Source organism: Neolamprologus brichardi, chromosome 7, assembly GCF_056152115.1.
Source record: "Neolamprologus brichardi isolate AB-2024 chromosome 7, ASM5615211v1, whole genome shotgun sequence".
Taxonomy (NCBI): Eukaryota; Metazoa; Chordata; class Actinopteri; order Cichliformes; family Cichlidae; genus Neolamprologus; species Neolamprologus brichardi.
Genome location: NC_142110.1, coordinates 33156201 through 33172588, shown reverse-complemented (window position 1 = coordinate 33172588; position 16388 = coordinate 33156201). Strand labels below are relative to the sequence as shown.

Genomic DNA, 16388 nt, shown 5'->3' with positions numbered 1-16388 from the left:
CTTTTTTATATGTGTGGATTTTTTTTTTTTTTTTGATTGGTGTATTTATCAACAGTAAGTGAGTGGAAGTTGCATTTAACTGTCTTTAAAGATGTTATATTGCTCAATGAATAAATTATTGAACATTTTTTCACATATTTTCAGCAGTCTTTAGTAAACATTTAGATACTACTGTAACATTTCCCCCTAAAGGGCATGCACACAACATCCAGTTGACATTTCCAGGCTGCTGGCTGCCGTTTCCATGTGACTCAACAGGGCCTGCTTCAGTGAGCGCTGGCCTCGGGTCACATTATGACACCTTCTCCCTGTTTTGATACACAAGTGCAGAGTGTACTCACTTATCAGGCACAAGAACGCAACATGTACACTTTTGTTCCCCACCACCCCCACAGGCTCTCATCTCTATCCAGAATAATAGAGTGAGTTGAGTTTTTTTTTTTTTTAAATGTCTCCTTGTTATCTTCCTCTGGTCACTTCATGTGTTAACTGCAGTAAAGTAGTCTTCAAACAGTCAGTGCAAATTCACTGGGAAGAAAAACAAGCTAATCTTAACAATACAAGAAGAAGAAATAGAAAAATATCCAATTTTAATTTACTAGGCAAGGTATTTTTAAAAAAGTGTTTTTAATTTCGTGTAATTACAAAATGTACTTTCCTCCTCTGTGTTTGCCTACAACTGGGTGCTGACCCAGTTGAAGCTCTCTGCTTTACGTAACACTTGTGTTTACCATACAGGAACAGAAGGGCTGCCTTTAGTGTACACAGACCACTGTCCTCTGGCCTTCCTGCAGTCTGAGTATGTCCATAAAAGAGGGCGATGACATGGTTGTTTCTCCAGGAGATTATTTATAGCATAAATGTTATTCCTATTGCGTATTGTTTTTTGGATTCAGCCACTGTTCTGCTGTGGCCGTCTTATTTGGCTTTCAGGTTCCACAGAAATAACTGAAGTTGGTTAAAGAAAGTATAAATGTCCAAAACAAAGGAGATAGAAGGAGAAAAGAGTTAAGAGAGTAAAAAAGTGATTTAGAAATCTAATAAACCCAAATTTTCCTCATAATAAAACACAGAAAATGTTAATTTACTTACAGGCTGTTTTATATTCACCTCAGCTCAAGATGAGATGACGTGAAGACAGACTTTTGCTGTAATCAACCAGCCTTTCTCAGCTAATATAGCAAAAACCTAAGAGCAACATGCAACAGGTTAACAGAAACTAAGAAAAAGTGACACTGTATGAAGTTTGATTAACCATTTAAATACTTAACATGATCTCAAAATCAAATCTTAGTTCATATTAATTTATGAGTTGCTTGTATTATCATGACCCACCACCAGGTGGCCCAGTAGACATAATTTAAGGAGTAAAACGTGAACAAAGACCTGGAGCTCCAGTGTGGGCTTCTTATTGTAACATAAACATACAGCCAGTATAAACTATAGAAGAAGTTAAGGGTTTAAATTAAAGTTATATACATATTGTAGGGTCACCAGTACTTTAGAAAATATATAGTTTTGAAAACAAAAAGTCATAGAAAAGAAAAGGTAGTGGCGCAAAATACTGACAAAATAACACAGTGACGTAACAAGTGTGCGTGATGGGGTGCTGTCCGGCTGTTTGATCTTTTGTTTGGTCCAGAAGCTGACGCTCCAATGGCACGGACCAGTTTTACCATGGATGACAGGAGACGGAACAGCCCTAGTGGGAAGGAACTGGAAAAACATCTGTGTGCATTGAGCCCTCATTCAGAGCCTCTGAAGCAGTATACCATGACTGGTTTGCTCTGAGCCAAGCTCAGACCCAGCAGGAGGGTGCCTGAGTAGTGAAAATATTTAAGGGGTGAGAAAAAATTACCTGGGTCCCCAGCATGTTTTAGATCAGAGGGGGATAGGGAGAAACAAGACACTTTTTTTTTTTAAAAAAATATGCTGATTAATAGTGCCACTGCAGATGTACAGTCAATATTACAACACTCACCACACCTGAGCCTTTAATTTCTAACTGCTTATGCATATTTTATGATGGCCTTGCATGAAATATTGATTCAGAAACACTGGATTTTTTTTCTGCCAGGCATACATTATTGTAAAATAAATAAGAAATAAGCAGTTTTATTAAATAATTTAAAGTTGCACACCCTGTGATTACAGAGTTGATATATTTATTTTTGTAAATTTTAAGGATTAAATTTAAATGTGTCAGTGTTCGTCAGTATCTACCGGGTGGCTAAGCAACAATTGTTAATACAAGCTTTCAGGAGTATTTCACATACAAACTGAACGGGAGTTATATCATAGACTGTACCTAAAAGCTGGACGCAGTGTGTACACTAAAGCCAGATGATATCAAACCTCTTCTGGCATTAGTATCAGCACAAAAACTTTGTATCTGGAGGCTTCATGGCAATGCTTTCCATGGCACTATTCACATGGTATGTGCCAATATTGTGTGAATAGGCAACAGGTCTTAAAAGATGTAATCCACCTCTTACCTGTAGGAGCTGACAACCGTGTAATGGAATCATTTTGGATGTGAAAAATGAGCCCTGTTCTATTATTTAATGAGTCCTCGATGCGTTACGCTGCTGTTATCGTTTCTGTCTCAACACACTTGATCAGCCTCTGCTTCAGGTGAGCTGATTCCAACACCTGCCTTGTTTTTATTAACTAAAACAAAAAAAGTATGAGGGCTGCAAGGTCACCTCAAGGTGTTTGCTGCCTGCTTACTGTGATGGACAGATAGAAACCAAAACCTTCATTAAATCTTTAGGATGTCTGGCCTGGTGGTGGTGTGTGTATGTGTTTGTATGTATGTGTGGTCAAGTAACAACACAAGTAAGAGGTGCATTAGATAATCTGGATCTTTGGTCTGTTGGGAAGAGCCGTGAAGACACACACACACACTCACACAATCAGCCATATCATCTGTATGTTAATAAAAACGTAAGTGTCGCAGCTTCTGAGGATAACAGCCTGACCAAGATCACCTTTGGTTTCCAGAATTTGCTTGACTTATCTATGAACTCACCTGTTGAGCAGCTCACAGTCGCCATAGTGACAGGACTGGATACCTGAGTTGGGTGCTTGGCGGGCATCCAAGGCAAAGGAGAGTCAGCCAGCTGAGGAGGTCGGGATCTGTAAGTGCTGCAGAGGACGGAGAGTCAGACACGTCCTATTTTTCATCATGCCGAGAAAAGGTGATGCAGCTAAAATGGAAGAAGGTAAGTTAATGGCTGCAGGACTGGAGGATTAATTTAGTTTCATTGGTAATTGAAGAAAGTGCAGACAGGTTTACCTATTCAAGGACGATTCAAGCCTTTTTACTTTTGGTCTAGGGCCTAACATGTTGGCTTCCTTCTTTAATGTTCAAATTAATCCACTAACTTGTGGCCTCATCCTGATCCTGATGTAATTTGGCTGCTTTCTCTTTTTGGACCAAAGCAACACTCCCAGTGTAAGACTTAATTGTGTAATTGTAGCTAAAAACCTGCACGACTTTAAACACTCTCAAAGCTGGCGAAGGATGCTTTATAGCTCAGGATGTTCTCTCTTGTTGCTCTTGTCCTGATGCACACAGGGCAAAATAAAATAAAAAAAATGGCAGTATCTTTTTGTGGGACAACATGAAACTAGTATGTTACTAATTATGAAATTATTAAAGATAAGATATTTCTATCTTTAAAACCCACCCCACTAATTTTACAGGTTAGAGTTGTGTTCCTTCCTTAAGTTCAACTTCACATTTACTTTCACCACTTCTGCATCCCAGGGAAGGAATTAGTCTTGGTCTGCTCACCCAAGACACATCCAACAGTGCACAACATGATACAAAATACAAGTGCATGTAACAGATCAGTGCAGTGTAACAATACCTGTCTCTAAAGTGCTCTATAGTGCAGTGAGGTGCAGTCCAGACTAATGAATGGGGCAAGAGGCTCAGTTAATATTGCAAATACATGATGTGTTTGCACGTGTGTGTGTGTGTGTAAGTTTTCCCTGCATAATATATTCAGAATCTTTCTTGTCTACATGGTCTCAGCTATCTCATGTCTTGCAGTAGTTTTACTTCCTCTTTGTGATTGTCTGCTGTGCCCTGACTGTCTTCACCTGTCCTCCTCCCTGCTGTGTCTCTTCATCTAAAGAGTTCCCAGTGTTTCTATAGTCAGTTTATTTCTTGCCCTTTTCACGTTGTGTACTTGCACGAGAGTTAGTTTCCCGAGCCAGTGTTGCACAATACTTCTTGTATTTTCAGGTTTTTTGCATCTTGCATTTGTTTTTTGTCTCTCTGAGCTTCATTCCACAGCTCAAAGACTTGTTTGTGAAGTATGTCTGTAATTATAGAGGTGTACACGTGGGAGTGTGTGGTTGGCAGTCTCTCTGTGTTGGCCGGTATTAGTGATCTGTTGAGGGTGTACTCTGCCTCTTAACCAAAGTCACCTGGTATAAGTTCCAGTGACCTTCCACTGGTTATTTAAAAAAATCACCCAAAAACATTCATGAAATAAAAGCCAGAAAATTCAATCTTTAAAAAAGTATTGATTGAATTAACTGAACCTCTGACAAATAAAAAAACATTTAAATATTAATTTGTTTTTGTGTTAAATTGGGTAATCTATTGAGTAATTTATTTAGGTTTTTGGGGAAACAATTACACTCATAATGTGAACATCTCAAAAACTCACAAAAACCTGTGTAATAAATATGATACAGTTGGCATCACACGGGTTGAAAACCTTCTGCAACTTGAAATCTTGATTTCTTGAGCAGTAATGACCCCCAGGTTAAGTTAATAAAGTTTTATGTACTTTTGTTTTTAATCATCACATGTGGCCTGGAGTCCTTTTTGTCTTGAGAACCACATAGGCAGTCTGAATGCATTTTAAACACATCATCTTATATCAAGAAGCCAGTTGATACTAAAATATCCTGCAGGCAAAGAGTCTGTAAATGATATCTGCTGCTCTGGGGAAGGCAGCTGATATGGTTTAAGCTGAGGTGATTACTTGATTGTGTTGTTTTATTTTTGATTGTGTGTCTTTGTGTTCTTCCTCAGTTGGCATTGAGATAGACGGAGATTTAAGTGAAAGTGACGGTGAGTGAATAAAACTGCATTTCACTGAACTTCTTTATAACAACGATGAAAAGTTGAGAGTCTAATTAAATGCTCAGAATATCAATCATGCGGTTTACACAGATGGTGGCACTCAGAGGAGAGCGAACAGGAGGCAGGCGGGAGGAAGAGGAGGCGTAAAGGGACGAGGACGAGGCAAAAAACCGGCCAGTGATGATGATGATGAGGACGATGAGGAGGAAGACGAAGCTCCCAGGGGGCGCAGAGGAGCAAACAGGAAGAAGCCGGCCAAGAAACGTGGTGGCAATGATGATGAGGATGAGAGCGAGGATGAGCCTCCCAAGAAGAAGAGAGGAGGAGCAGCCAATAAGAAGAGAGGAGGCAAAGCCCAGGACAGTGATGAGGAGGACAGTGATGTGGGGAAAGGAAAGAAGGGAAAGAAGGGAGGAGGGAAGAAAGGAAAGAAGGAGGAAGAAGAGGAGACCAAGGGTAAGAAGGGTAATGGCAAAGGGAAAGGGAAGGACAAGGGCAAAGACAAAGATGATGACAAGGACAAGAAGAAGAAAAAGAAAAAGGGTGACAGGTAGGTCAGAGGAAGTCATCGTACCCTCGTGATGAATCTTTAAGATTCTCTGAAGACTCCTCTGAATTCCCTAATAGTCATTTATGTAGGATTTGACTCCGTCGGCCCTTTCCTCCCCAGTTCATCAGATTCCAACTCTAACTCGAGTGAGGAAGAGGAGTCCATGTCAGAGGGAGAGATGGCTCGGCTGATGGAGGAGGTGGAGGAGAAGAAGAAACTCATCGCCAACATCAGGAATAAGCCTTGGAGGATGCAGCGGAGGCTCAAACTCCTAAAGTAATCTCCTTCTTTCTCATGTTACTCATATTTTAACATGAAACTTATCTTGGACTACAATATTTGTATTTTAAAAATGGTTTATTGCATTCTATTGAAATTTTTTTTCCCATTTCTTCACAGGGAAGCTCAAGAATTTGTGGATAAGTTTGAAGGCGCTTTGGGGAAAGGGAAAGGCCGAAAGTGGTATGCCTACAAAGTGATGATGACAAAGGTTAGGCACAATATTTAGATTTTATCCTTGTGTTTGCTTGTGCTCTGCTTCTCTAATTTGCTGTCTTGTTTTGTTTTTTAAATCTAAGAAATGGATCAAGTTTCAGAGGGATTTTGAAAATTTCAGAACAGCGTGCATCCCATGGGAGAGGAAGATCAAGGAGGTGGAAAGTAAGTTTATTGTTTACAGCTCATCTGTGTTTAGCAGCAATGGAAAACTCCTTCTGGGCGGATGCAAAAACTAAAAATGTTCTCACTGTCCCCAGGCCACTTTGGGTCATCCGTTGCATCTTACTTTATTTTCCTGCGATGGATGTACGGCATGAACCTTGTGCTTTTTGGCTTCACCTTTGGACTTGTGGTCATCCCTGAGGTGACATCATGTTGTCCTCTTACCCAGAAAAATACGTAAATGTAAACACTGTACCGTTGATGGTCAGATGTTGATGGTTGTTGAAGGCAACAAATATGGCTTTGTTGTTGACAGCTAATTTTGTAATTAAATGGTTGTGTAAAGACACCAACCTAATGTAGTCTCCACCTACACAGACAGGAATTACCAAATACCCATTTTTCACTATATAAACAACACTTTGAAGCCATTTACCTTTACCTCCATATAAATTCTCGTTTACTTCAATTGACAAACTTCACGTGGGACAAACATCTCCTTATGCATTATAAATCCAAGCTGCTGCTGTGGTTCGGTCAGCTCCTGGGTCAGTTAGTTCATTAAGATAAGAACTGGACTTCAGAGGTAGCAGTTGGGAGATGGAGTTGATCTCACGCCCCCCCTTCTCCTCTCGATTCTTTTTTTTAATCGATAAAAGGACAATATAAAAGCTTTCTTGCACATAAATTTACCATTGTTAGGAATGTCACACTGATCATCCACACATTTTGAAAGCATGTCCAGTTTTCAGGACAGTGAAGACAAAACCTTTCTGATATTAAACTCTCATTTAAGAACATTTAAGAACTATTAATTGTTAAAACTGGGATTTGTCACCATGTTGCCAGGAAGAACTTGCTGGATGATATTTGAAATTTGCACAAATTCATTGTTTTATGTTGTCTCCAGGTCCTGATGGGTCTTCCCTATGGGTCTATTCCCAGGAAGACTGTACCCAGAGCAGAGCAGGATACTGCTCAAGACTACTCTGTCCTCATGGACTTCAATGTGAGTTTAGCACAAAATGAATTTTTTTCTTTTTCTTTTTCTTTTTCTTTTTCTTTTTCTTTTTCTTTTTCTTTTTCTTTCTTTTTCTGTCCCATTTGGTTCTTTAGCCGTCAGAATTGTTGTCTGAAGACCAACAAGGATACCCAATGGATTTACTTCGCCAGATGGATCATCACGGCCTTGCCTTATTTGTCCATTTGATCAACCTTTGTTGTTATTGTTTATTTTATTTTATTTTCAGTTGTTACAGACTGGGCATACATGACTGAGGGATAGGAAAGGGAGAAAGAAAGATGAAGGAAAAGAAAAACAGAAGGGAAGAGGGACAGTGAGAAAGGGCACTTAAAAAGAGAAAGAAGAAAAAAAATCTCCTGGATCACCTGTTGAGAGAAAAAGAAGAGAAAACAAGCAAAAAAAACCAGAGCAACATACTAAACACAACACCATCACGTAAATCTAGCTAAGTGTAAACAGCAGTAAATACTAAATATTGAATGTTGTTGTGTAGCAAGCAGGACCGACAGCGCACAATGTGCTTGGAAATAGCAGCCAATAAAGGTGTAGTTCATGTCTATGAACAGTGAACACCCGTGTGCACACCTGTGTGGATCAGCGCGCTTGTATTCAAATGGTTTCCCCATGTAATGGTCTGCTAGAGGATGTAGAGAGCCATAGCCCCGTCCCCCAGGGCATGAAGCAGGCATGGAGGAGATCCAGGCCCCAGACATCCAGAGGCCCCAGAGGCCCCAGAGTGCGAGGACCCAAGGAGGAAATATGAAGTCCACTCTTTTTTAAAATATTTAATAAAGTCTTCATCTTTGAGCAGCGATGTATTGAATCTCCAGTTTTTACTTGGTGTAGCGTTCTTCTCATGCATTAGTGTTAAAGATACAGGAGCATGATCGCTGACAACTATAGGGTGAATCTCAGTGTCTGAAATATCACTCAGCAGTGAGCTGCTGACTAGGAAATAATCCAGACGAGAGTAGAAGTGATGGACATGTGAGAAGAAAGTATATTCCTTACTGTTGGGGTGAAGGGAGCGCCATGCATCGCAAAGGCCATAGTCGCTGATATACTGTTTGATTACATTTGTGGACTGCCAATTATGCTGAGTTCCTGTTGTGTTGAGCCTATCCATTTCTTCATTTAGTCCAAGGTTGAGGATGCCTCCAAGAATAAGTGTGCAATCAAGGTGTTCAGAGAGTGCACTGAGAAATCCGTGGAAGAATGAGGGTCAACATCAACATTTGGACCATATATACTTACAATACATAGCTTTTTGTTAAATACTGATAATTTAATAATAAGGAATAATAATTAGAAATCTGCCCTCTGGATCTATAACTGTATCCAGTACTGTAAAATTAACATTTTTATGTATTAAAATTGCTACTCCCCTTTGTCTAGAATTATAACAAGCTGCGAACACATTAGGAAACTCAGGTGTTTTAAGTTTGTTTAAACCTGTGACAGGCCTGTGAGTCTCTTGTAATAAAACAACATCTGCCTGTAGTTTTTTAAGCTGGTTAAATATCTTTAACCTTTTTTCTCTGGTGCCAGCTCCATTTACATTCCATGTGACAAACCTTAGTGTGCCCATAATTGTGTGTGTGTATAACATACATCACTTGTTTGTAAATAGAAAGAGAGGCTCCATAAGTCTGACTATGTGTGTGTATATTCACTAATATGAACAAGCGTGGCTTGTGTGTGTGTCCTATAAGTCTGTGTGTGCTGTGAGGCTGTTGTAAATGTGCTGCCGTTGAGCGCATGTGTTTGCGTGATTTTCTTTTTCTACATGCAGGAACCTTTGGTGATCCATCAAAGATGTTTTAGCTAAAGCAAATTGAGTTGGAATGAATATTCACTTTTCCTGTGTGTGAGCACTCATAATGATCTGAAGAGTTAGGAAAGTTTTTTTTAAAATATATATATTATAATATATATTGAAAACCACCTGGCACAGACAGGTCTCTGGCAGAGCAACTCGTCATTTAAATTACTGCTATTTTCAGTATTACCCCTTTGGATCTATAGGCAAGGAGATAAGTGAGAAAACATGGCATCCAAAATGACATTTCTTCCATTCTCAGGGGTACTGCAAATATTCAGTGCTGTTCTACGGATATTACAACGACCAGAGGACCGTCGGCGTGCTGAAGTTCAGGCTACCTTTGTCCTACCTCATGGTCGGCATTGGCACTTTCGGCTACAGCCTGATGCTTGTGATCCGCACGTGAGTGTACAGTACATGCGTGGATGCGTGCAGGTTCAGTCACATACATCACAAACCAGGTGGTCGCAGATTCAATGCAGAGTTAAGAAATCGGATGTATGCAGGGATATATTTTGATACATTTATTTGTTTTTTATCCAAAAGCGCTAAGCAGTTTGCGAAAAATGTCTTTAACTATAAATGACATCATCATCATTAAATAATGTAGAAACTGAAGATAAGTTAGAAGGTACGGTATTTTTATTTTCTTTGCTTGTAGAATGGCCAAAAATGCTGACGTTGGTGGTGGAGATGGGGAGGATTCAGACTTCACCTTCGCCTGGAAGATGTTCACCAGCTGGGATTACCTCATTGGCAATGCGGAGACCGCTGACAACAAGTACGCCTCCATCACCACCAGTTTCAAGGTAACCAGAGCAATCCTAAAGCCTTTGGGATGCTCAATATGGAATATATACAACATCCAATCTACTTCATTTACAATATTTTTGCATTTTTTACAGGAATTGACCCATAGGTCTAACAAGGAAACTTGTGCAAAATATATGTGTTATTTTATATCATATTATTACATATTATTATATTATAATTTACAGCTTCTGATGTTTATAATGTTTTGTAGCGATCCTTGGCTAACAGACCCAGATTAGCAAGATTTACTGCTGGTGAAGCCTTTAGGCATTAATGTAATTTAAAACAATAATTAATGACATGAGAACATTTTAGCTCTATCACAGATAAAGTAAACAGTGAGGATAAACATAAATAAGGCCAATAAAAATTGTATTCCTGTATGAAATATAATGGCATCATAAATGACCTTATCTGTGATTTTAGTCTCTATAATAGCTTAGTTATTTGAGGGTTTAGAACTGCTCATTATAATAAAAAAGTGCTTTACTGACAGTCAGTTCCCCTCATGTTTTGATAAGAACAGGAGTCCATTGTGGACGAGCAGGAGAACCAGAAGGACGAGAACATCCACCTGCGCAGGTTCCTCAGAGTCCTGGCTAACTTCCTGATCACCTGTAGCCTCGGCGGCAGTGGGTACCTCATCTACTTTGTGGTGAAGAGATCTCAGGAGTTTGCCACAAGGGACGACCTCAGCTGGTACGAGAAGAATGAGGTAATAATGGTCAGACTCACAATGCTGTTGAATACTTCACCTCGGTTCATATAAAGATAATGAAGATTTTTTTTAAAAAGCTTATGCATAATTTTGACCGTTTTTTCAGATGGAGATTGTCATGTCTCTTCTGGGCCTGGTGTGTCCACCTCTGTTTGAGACCATTGCTGAGCTGGAGGACTACCATCCTCGGATCGCCCTCAAATGGCAGCTCGGACGCATCTTTGCCCTTTTCCTTGGAAACCTCTACACGTTTCTGTTCGCCCTGTTTGATGAGGTCAACACCAAGGTATTGCAGCTGTTGTCTCCATTTAATTTGTCCACTTAGACAGTAGCACGTTTATCTCTGTTATGGTAAAGTTGAACCAAAGTTGAACCTTGTAGAGAAACACACTGACATAGTAATAGTTACATATGTTACTGAAATTCACTGGTCATGTTGAGAATTTACCTCTCATGTAAAGATTTACATTTTATTTTTCTGTCTGTTGCAGTTTGTACAAATAAATAAATATTGCACATTATAAACATTAGGGTACATCATCTACATTGCAAACTGTTAATTGAATGAGAATCTTTTCCAATTAAGGTTCTCTAGCAAAACTTTATAGACTCTTCTTGTCTATTTATTTTGTCTGGATTTCTAAAGGTTGAATGTGTACACCCTTAGTCATTATAATCCATTAGCGCTTCTCTAAATCTTACATTTAACAATGCATGTACAACTCCAATTCCTGGGAAACTGGGATGTTGTTTAAAATGCAAATAAAATTAGAATGTAATGATCTCAAACCCATATTTCATTCACAATAAAACATAAAAATAATCAAATGTTGAAACTGACAAAATTAAAAAGAAAAAAGTGGCGTAAGGCCATATTTATCACTGGGTAGCATCCTGTCCAGTCTGTAAACATCTGGGAACTGAGGACACCAGCTGCTCACAGAATCATACCTGTTTGTAATGCAGCAAGGCCTAAACATCACAGACATCCAGTATTGATTTTGACCGTGTTCCTTGCACACAGGAATTTCTTTACATTCTCTGAATCTTTTGATGAATTTATGTACTGTAGATTATCGCATAATTGAATTATTAACAATGTCTGCTGGGCAACATGATGGCACGGTGGTTAGCACAGTTGCCTCACAGCAAGAAGGCCCAGAGTTCAATTCCGCCATCAGGCCGGGTCTTTCTCTGTGGAGTTTTCATGTTCTTCCTGCATTCACATGGGTTCTCACCAGGTACTCTGGCTTCCTCCCACAGTCCAAAGACATGCAGCTGAGCTGAGCTAACACAAAAATTTCCCCAGAAAGGTTAATAGGAAACGCTAAATTGGTGTGAGTGTGATTGGTTGTCTCTTGTCTATGTGTTAGCCCTGCGCTGGTGACCTGTCCAGGGTGTACCCTGCCTCCCACCCTGCAACCCTGAGAAGCGGAAGCGGATGGATGGACAATGTCTGCCTATCTTTACCCCTATAATGTTACTGACCTGTTGCCAATTAACTTAATTAGCTGTTCTATATAGCACCACTTAATTTTCCTGCCTTTTGTACCCTGTCCCAATATTTTTGAGACATGTTGCTGTCAAATTCAAAATGAGCTAATATTTGAATAAACACCTACAAAGTCTGAGTTTAACCCTTTCATGCATGAATTATGACAACCTCAATCAGGATTGTTTTCTTGAGTATTTTTTTATTAATCTTTAAGCATGAAACGATGCATAAAAATACTTAAGAAAAAAATCCTGATTGGGGTTGTCATAATTCATGCATGACAGGGTTAAATAACAATAATTACAATGAAACACGTCATACATCTATAGTAACACTAAACGACCAGTGGGTGGCAGGGTATGGAGTGACACATCAGTGTCCAATGTAGTGGTTTATGTGCAAGTATATCATCAACACTGACACAAATACAAGAAAACAGCTTTTGAATAGCTGAACACTGTAGTGAACACTGTAGTGACCACTATGCATGAAAAGGTTAAACATTTTATGTTTTTATGTTCCATTGTGTATAAAATAGGGCCAATATTTTATAGTGGCCTTGAGTTATATACCCATGTAATTGTAACAATACGTCTGCCGTGTGAAAATTTACTGACTGATTATCCTCTTTGTTCCCTTCAGCTGGAGGAAGAGCAGTCCATAAAGAACGCCTCCATCTGGGCCATGAAGGAGTACTACGCCAACTACTCACGTCTGATGAATGACTCAGAAGCCACCCCGCCTCCAATGGATCCAGCTGATGTCATTAGAGGACCATGCTGGGAGACTGCAGTGGGCATTGTACAAATGACAACCTATTTTCATTTATAATAAACATCTCAATCACAAGTAAAACCACAACCACAGAAAACTAACAAGCTAACAGGAAAGCGGGAGAATTTTGACCTAAAAAAAAAAAAACTATGGCCAAAAAATTGGTGAATTTTTTAACAGCATGAATTAGAGGTGTTAAAATTTATGTATAACTGTGCTGTTCCAGGAGTTTGTGAAGCTGACCGTGTCAGACATCCAGGTGTCCTACCTAACCATCCTGATTGGTGACTTTGCCCGAGCCGTGATTGTACGTTTCCTTAACTACTGCTGGTGCTGGGACCTGGAGGCTGGATTTGTAAGTCTCTTAATTAAATTAATGTAAACACTCCACAGCTCCTTCTTATCTGTGGTCATTGTAGTAAATTTTGAGGTGGAAGAGGCATTTTACCCAGGGGACATTTCACATTTACAAAGTGAGCTATAGCATGTTGAGCCAGCGTGCACAAGAGGAGCCTCAAATTAGGACCAAATGGAATCAAGCAATCATTCAGTCACACCTGTTGCTTTCATAAGATGTCAATATGTCTTCTGTAAAAACAACATGTAATAATATGGATTTCATTTAGGAATACCAGACACTGGATATTTGAATTAAGCATTTGATGAAACATTGCTCAACAAAAATTTATAAGACACTTGATTATCACAGTAAAACACAAAGTCTGTTAAACTTCAAAAATATTAATCTCTCTGGTTAGGAATTATAAAGCATTGTTTATAAAACCATCATAAACCAATGAATGTGAAAAAAAAAAATACAAGTGCAGAGGTGAAAACAAAAAGACAACTTCCCCATAAAAGTAATGTTCTTGCAGGTGGTGGCCATAAACACTGGCTCTCACCTTATCCATCCAAATGGATTTCTCTCTAGTTGTGTTTTTTGCTAGTGTCCTTGGTACTATTGGTAGTTTCATGAATGTTGAGGGATTTGCATGAAAAAAACTGGCACTTCAAGAGAGGTTTCAGTTAAATTCAACAGCCCCCTCGAGGTGCTTTATAAGGTGAGGTAAAGACCCTACAATCATACAGAGAAAATCCCAAAAAAGCAGATGACCCCCTCTGAGCAAATACTTGACAACAGTGGGAAGGAAAAACTCCCTTTTAACAGGAAGAAACGTCTGGAAGAACCAGGCTCAAAATGAAACCAAACTTGATGTAAAATTGTATTCTTGCATTCATTCTAGTAGATAGTTTGTAGAATGATTCACTATTAGCCATTCTACCAATGATTATAACAAAGTCTGAGTGGATTAGGTAAGTGGTCAATAACTGCACTTCCTATAAATGACCAATTGAGACAGAATCCAGAAGCGAGTCAATATTGTAGACGTCCATGTATGATACCCAACTAAACATGGTTACAGCTACACCCAAAAATGATTTTAACATTCTTTGGATAATTTCATCCTTCAAAAAGATTCATGATTTCTTTTATAACTCATCCATCTGGATACTGGAGTTAGGGGCATGGCCACTTGACAAGAGTTGGTGCCTTTATATTAATTTAGTTAGCTGAAAAATATTATGGCCCACTAGTCTGTTTTGCTGTGAAACTAATACTTGTCTCTGATCACTTCAGCCATCATACGGCGAGTTTGACATCAGTGGAAATGTTCTTGGATTGGTCTTCAATCAAGGCATGATTTGGTACAAACTTTACTTTACCTATGAGCGTCATGTACACTGACCTGCAACCCTTGTATTTATCAAGCCACTCTAAAGCTGAGAAACCATTTTTGTGATCATTACAATATATCTTTTCCTACTCAGTGTTTTTAAATTTGACCTATTTCTGGTGGTAAATCAATCTTGTTTTGGTATTTACCTGCTCACTTGATCCTTTTTGATATAAGGATGGGTGCATTTTATGCCCCCGGGCTGGTGGGCATCAATGTGCTCCGCCTCCTCAGCTCCATGTACTATCAGTGTTGGGCTGTGATGGCCACTAACGTCCCCCATGAGAGAGTTTTCAAGGCCTCTAAGTCCAACAACTTCTACATGGGTCTCCTGCTCCTCGTGCTCTTCCTTAGCCTGTTACCTGTTGTCTACACCATCATGACGCTGCCACCTTCGTTTGACTGTGGACCTTTCAGGTGATAAAAAGCACAGATATTAATACAAAAAAAAAGATACATGAAGTGCTATTATATTGCTATTATGAAATGCAGCGAGTGAGTTTTTGTTTGCAGTGGAAAGGACAAGATGTTTGACATAATCATGGAGACGATTGACCTGGACCTGCCGGCCTTCATGGGAACACTCTTTAGCTATGCAGCTAACCCCGGTCTCATTATACCAGCTGTACTTCTCATGGTGTGAGTGTAAACACCCATAAAACCACACTCTGGCCTACATGCAGGTGTAGAATTACTCAAAATCCCACTTTTTCATTTGAAGCCACTAAAAAAGAAAATTAATCCTGTCCTATCTCTTTCACAGACTCGCCATCTATTATTTGAACTCAGTATCAGAGGCATACCAAAACTCCAACATGGAGCTGAAGAAAAAGATGAAGATGGTGTGTAGAAAATGTCCAAAGTTCATTCTGCACACGTGCTGAATAGGTCTCTTGCTCTAGAGCTGAGAACTGCATAAACTATGTCTAGGATTAATACCTTTTTAGCAAAAATGTCAGACACAGGCTAAAATATCAGATCATAGCAAGTGATAGTGGTCATGATGTTTGGTAGAGACATTCATTTTCACCTCAGGGCACATAAAGATCTGCTCAATGAACAAGCCAGCTGGAATTCCCAAACTTTTCTTGTTTATAGCATATCATACTCAAAGACCAGGCTCAGCAATATATTGTGTGCATCTAATAGAACCTCCAAAACTATTATGCCTAACTCTATTTTTCAATCCAGGCTCGCGATGAAGAGAAGAATCGAAGGAACAATGCAGACACCACCAACCAGGTCATGAAAGACCTGGAGGACCTTCTACCGAACCGATCCCTCATTCCCCCTGCTCCACCAGAGCCTGGTCAGAACTACATCCTGATGATAGCGTTGACTTTCAAAGCATAACTCTGACTAGACTACAACGTGGACAATAACCATTTCTCTCTCTCTGAACAGAAAAAACACCAGAGCAAGAACCAAAACCAAAACCAACAAAGACAAAACCCGGGACAGCTGGTAAAGGTGTTAACCTGCAGAAAGATGTGGCTCTAGCGTCGTCCAACCCCAATGCTCGAGGGCCAGTAAGCAGGCCACCTGGACCCAGAGGACCTGGACCAGGTCCAGGTGCTGGACCGGGTCGAGGCCGTGGGAGAGGGCCCCCTCCGAGATAATAGTGGGAGAAACTGATGTTCCTGCAGGTGGTTTTCATTCCTCCGTCTTTCTTAATTTCACTAAATACTT

General features: G+C 39.7%; 1 protein-coding gene across 1 annotated transcript; it reads left to right on the top strand.

Annotated features, from left to right (window-relative positions):
* Window positions 1–3130: 3130 nt before the first annotated feature.
* tmc2a (transmembrane channel-like 2a) lies at window positions 3131–16388 on the top strand. Its single transcript, XM_035913240.2, has 20 exons — window positions 3131–3224; window positions 5057–5095; window positions 5198–5657; window positions 5778–5933; window positions 6057–6147; window positions 6236–6317; window positions 6413–6519; window positions 7228–7326; window positions 9423–9565; window positions 9825–9972; window positions 10503–10691; window positions 10801–10980; window positions 12832–12990; window positions 13190–13318; window positions 14603–14670; window positions 14877–15116; window positions 15213–15338; window positions 15463–15541; window positions 15891–16008; window positions 16104–16388. Exons 1-20 carry the CDS (start codon window positions 3188–3190, stop codon window positions 16316–16318), a joined length of 2865 nt encoding a protein of 954 aa, XP_035769133.2. The 5' UTR covers window positions 3131–3187; the 3' UTR covers window positions 16319–16388.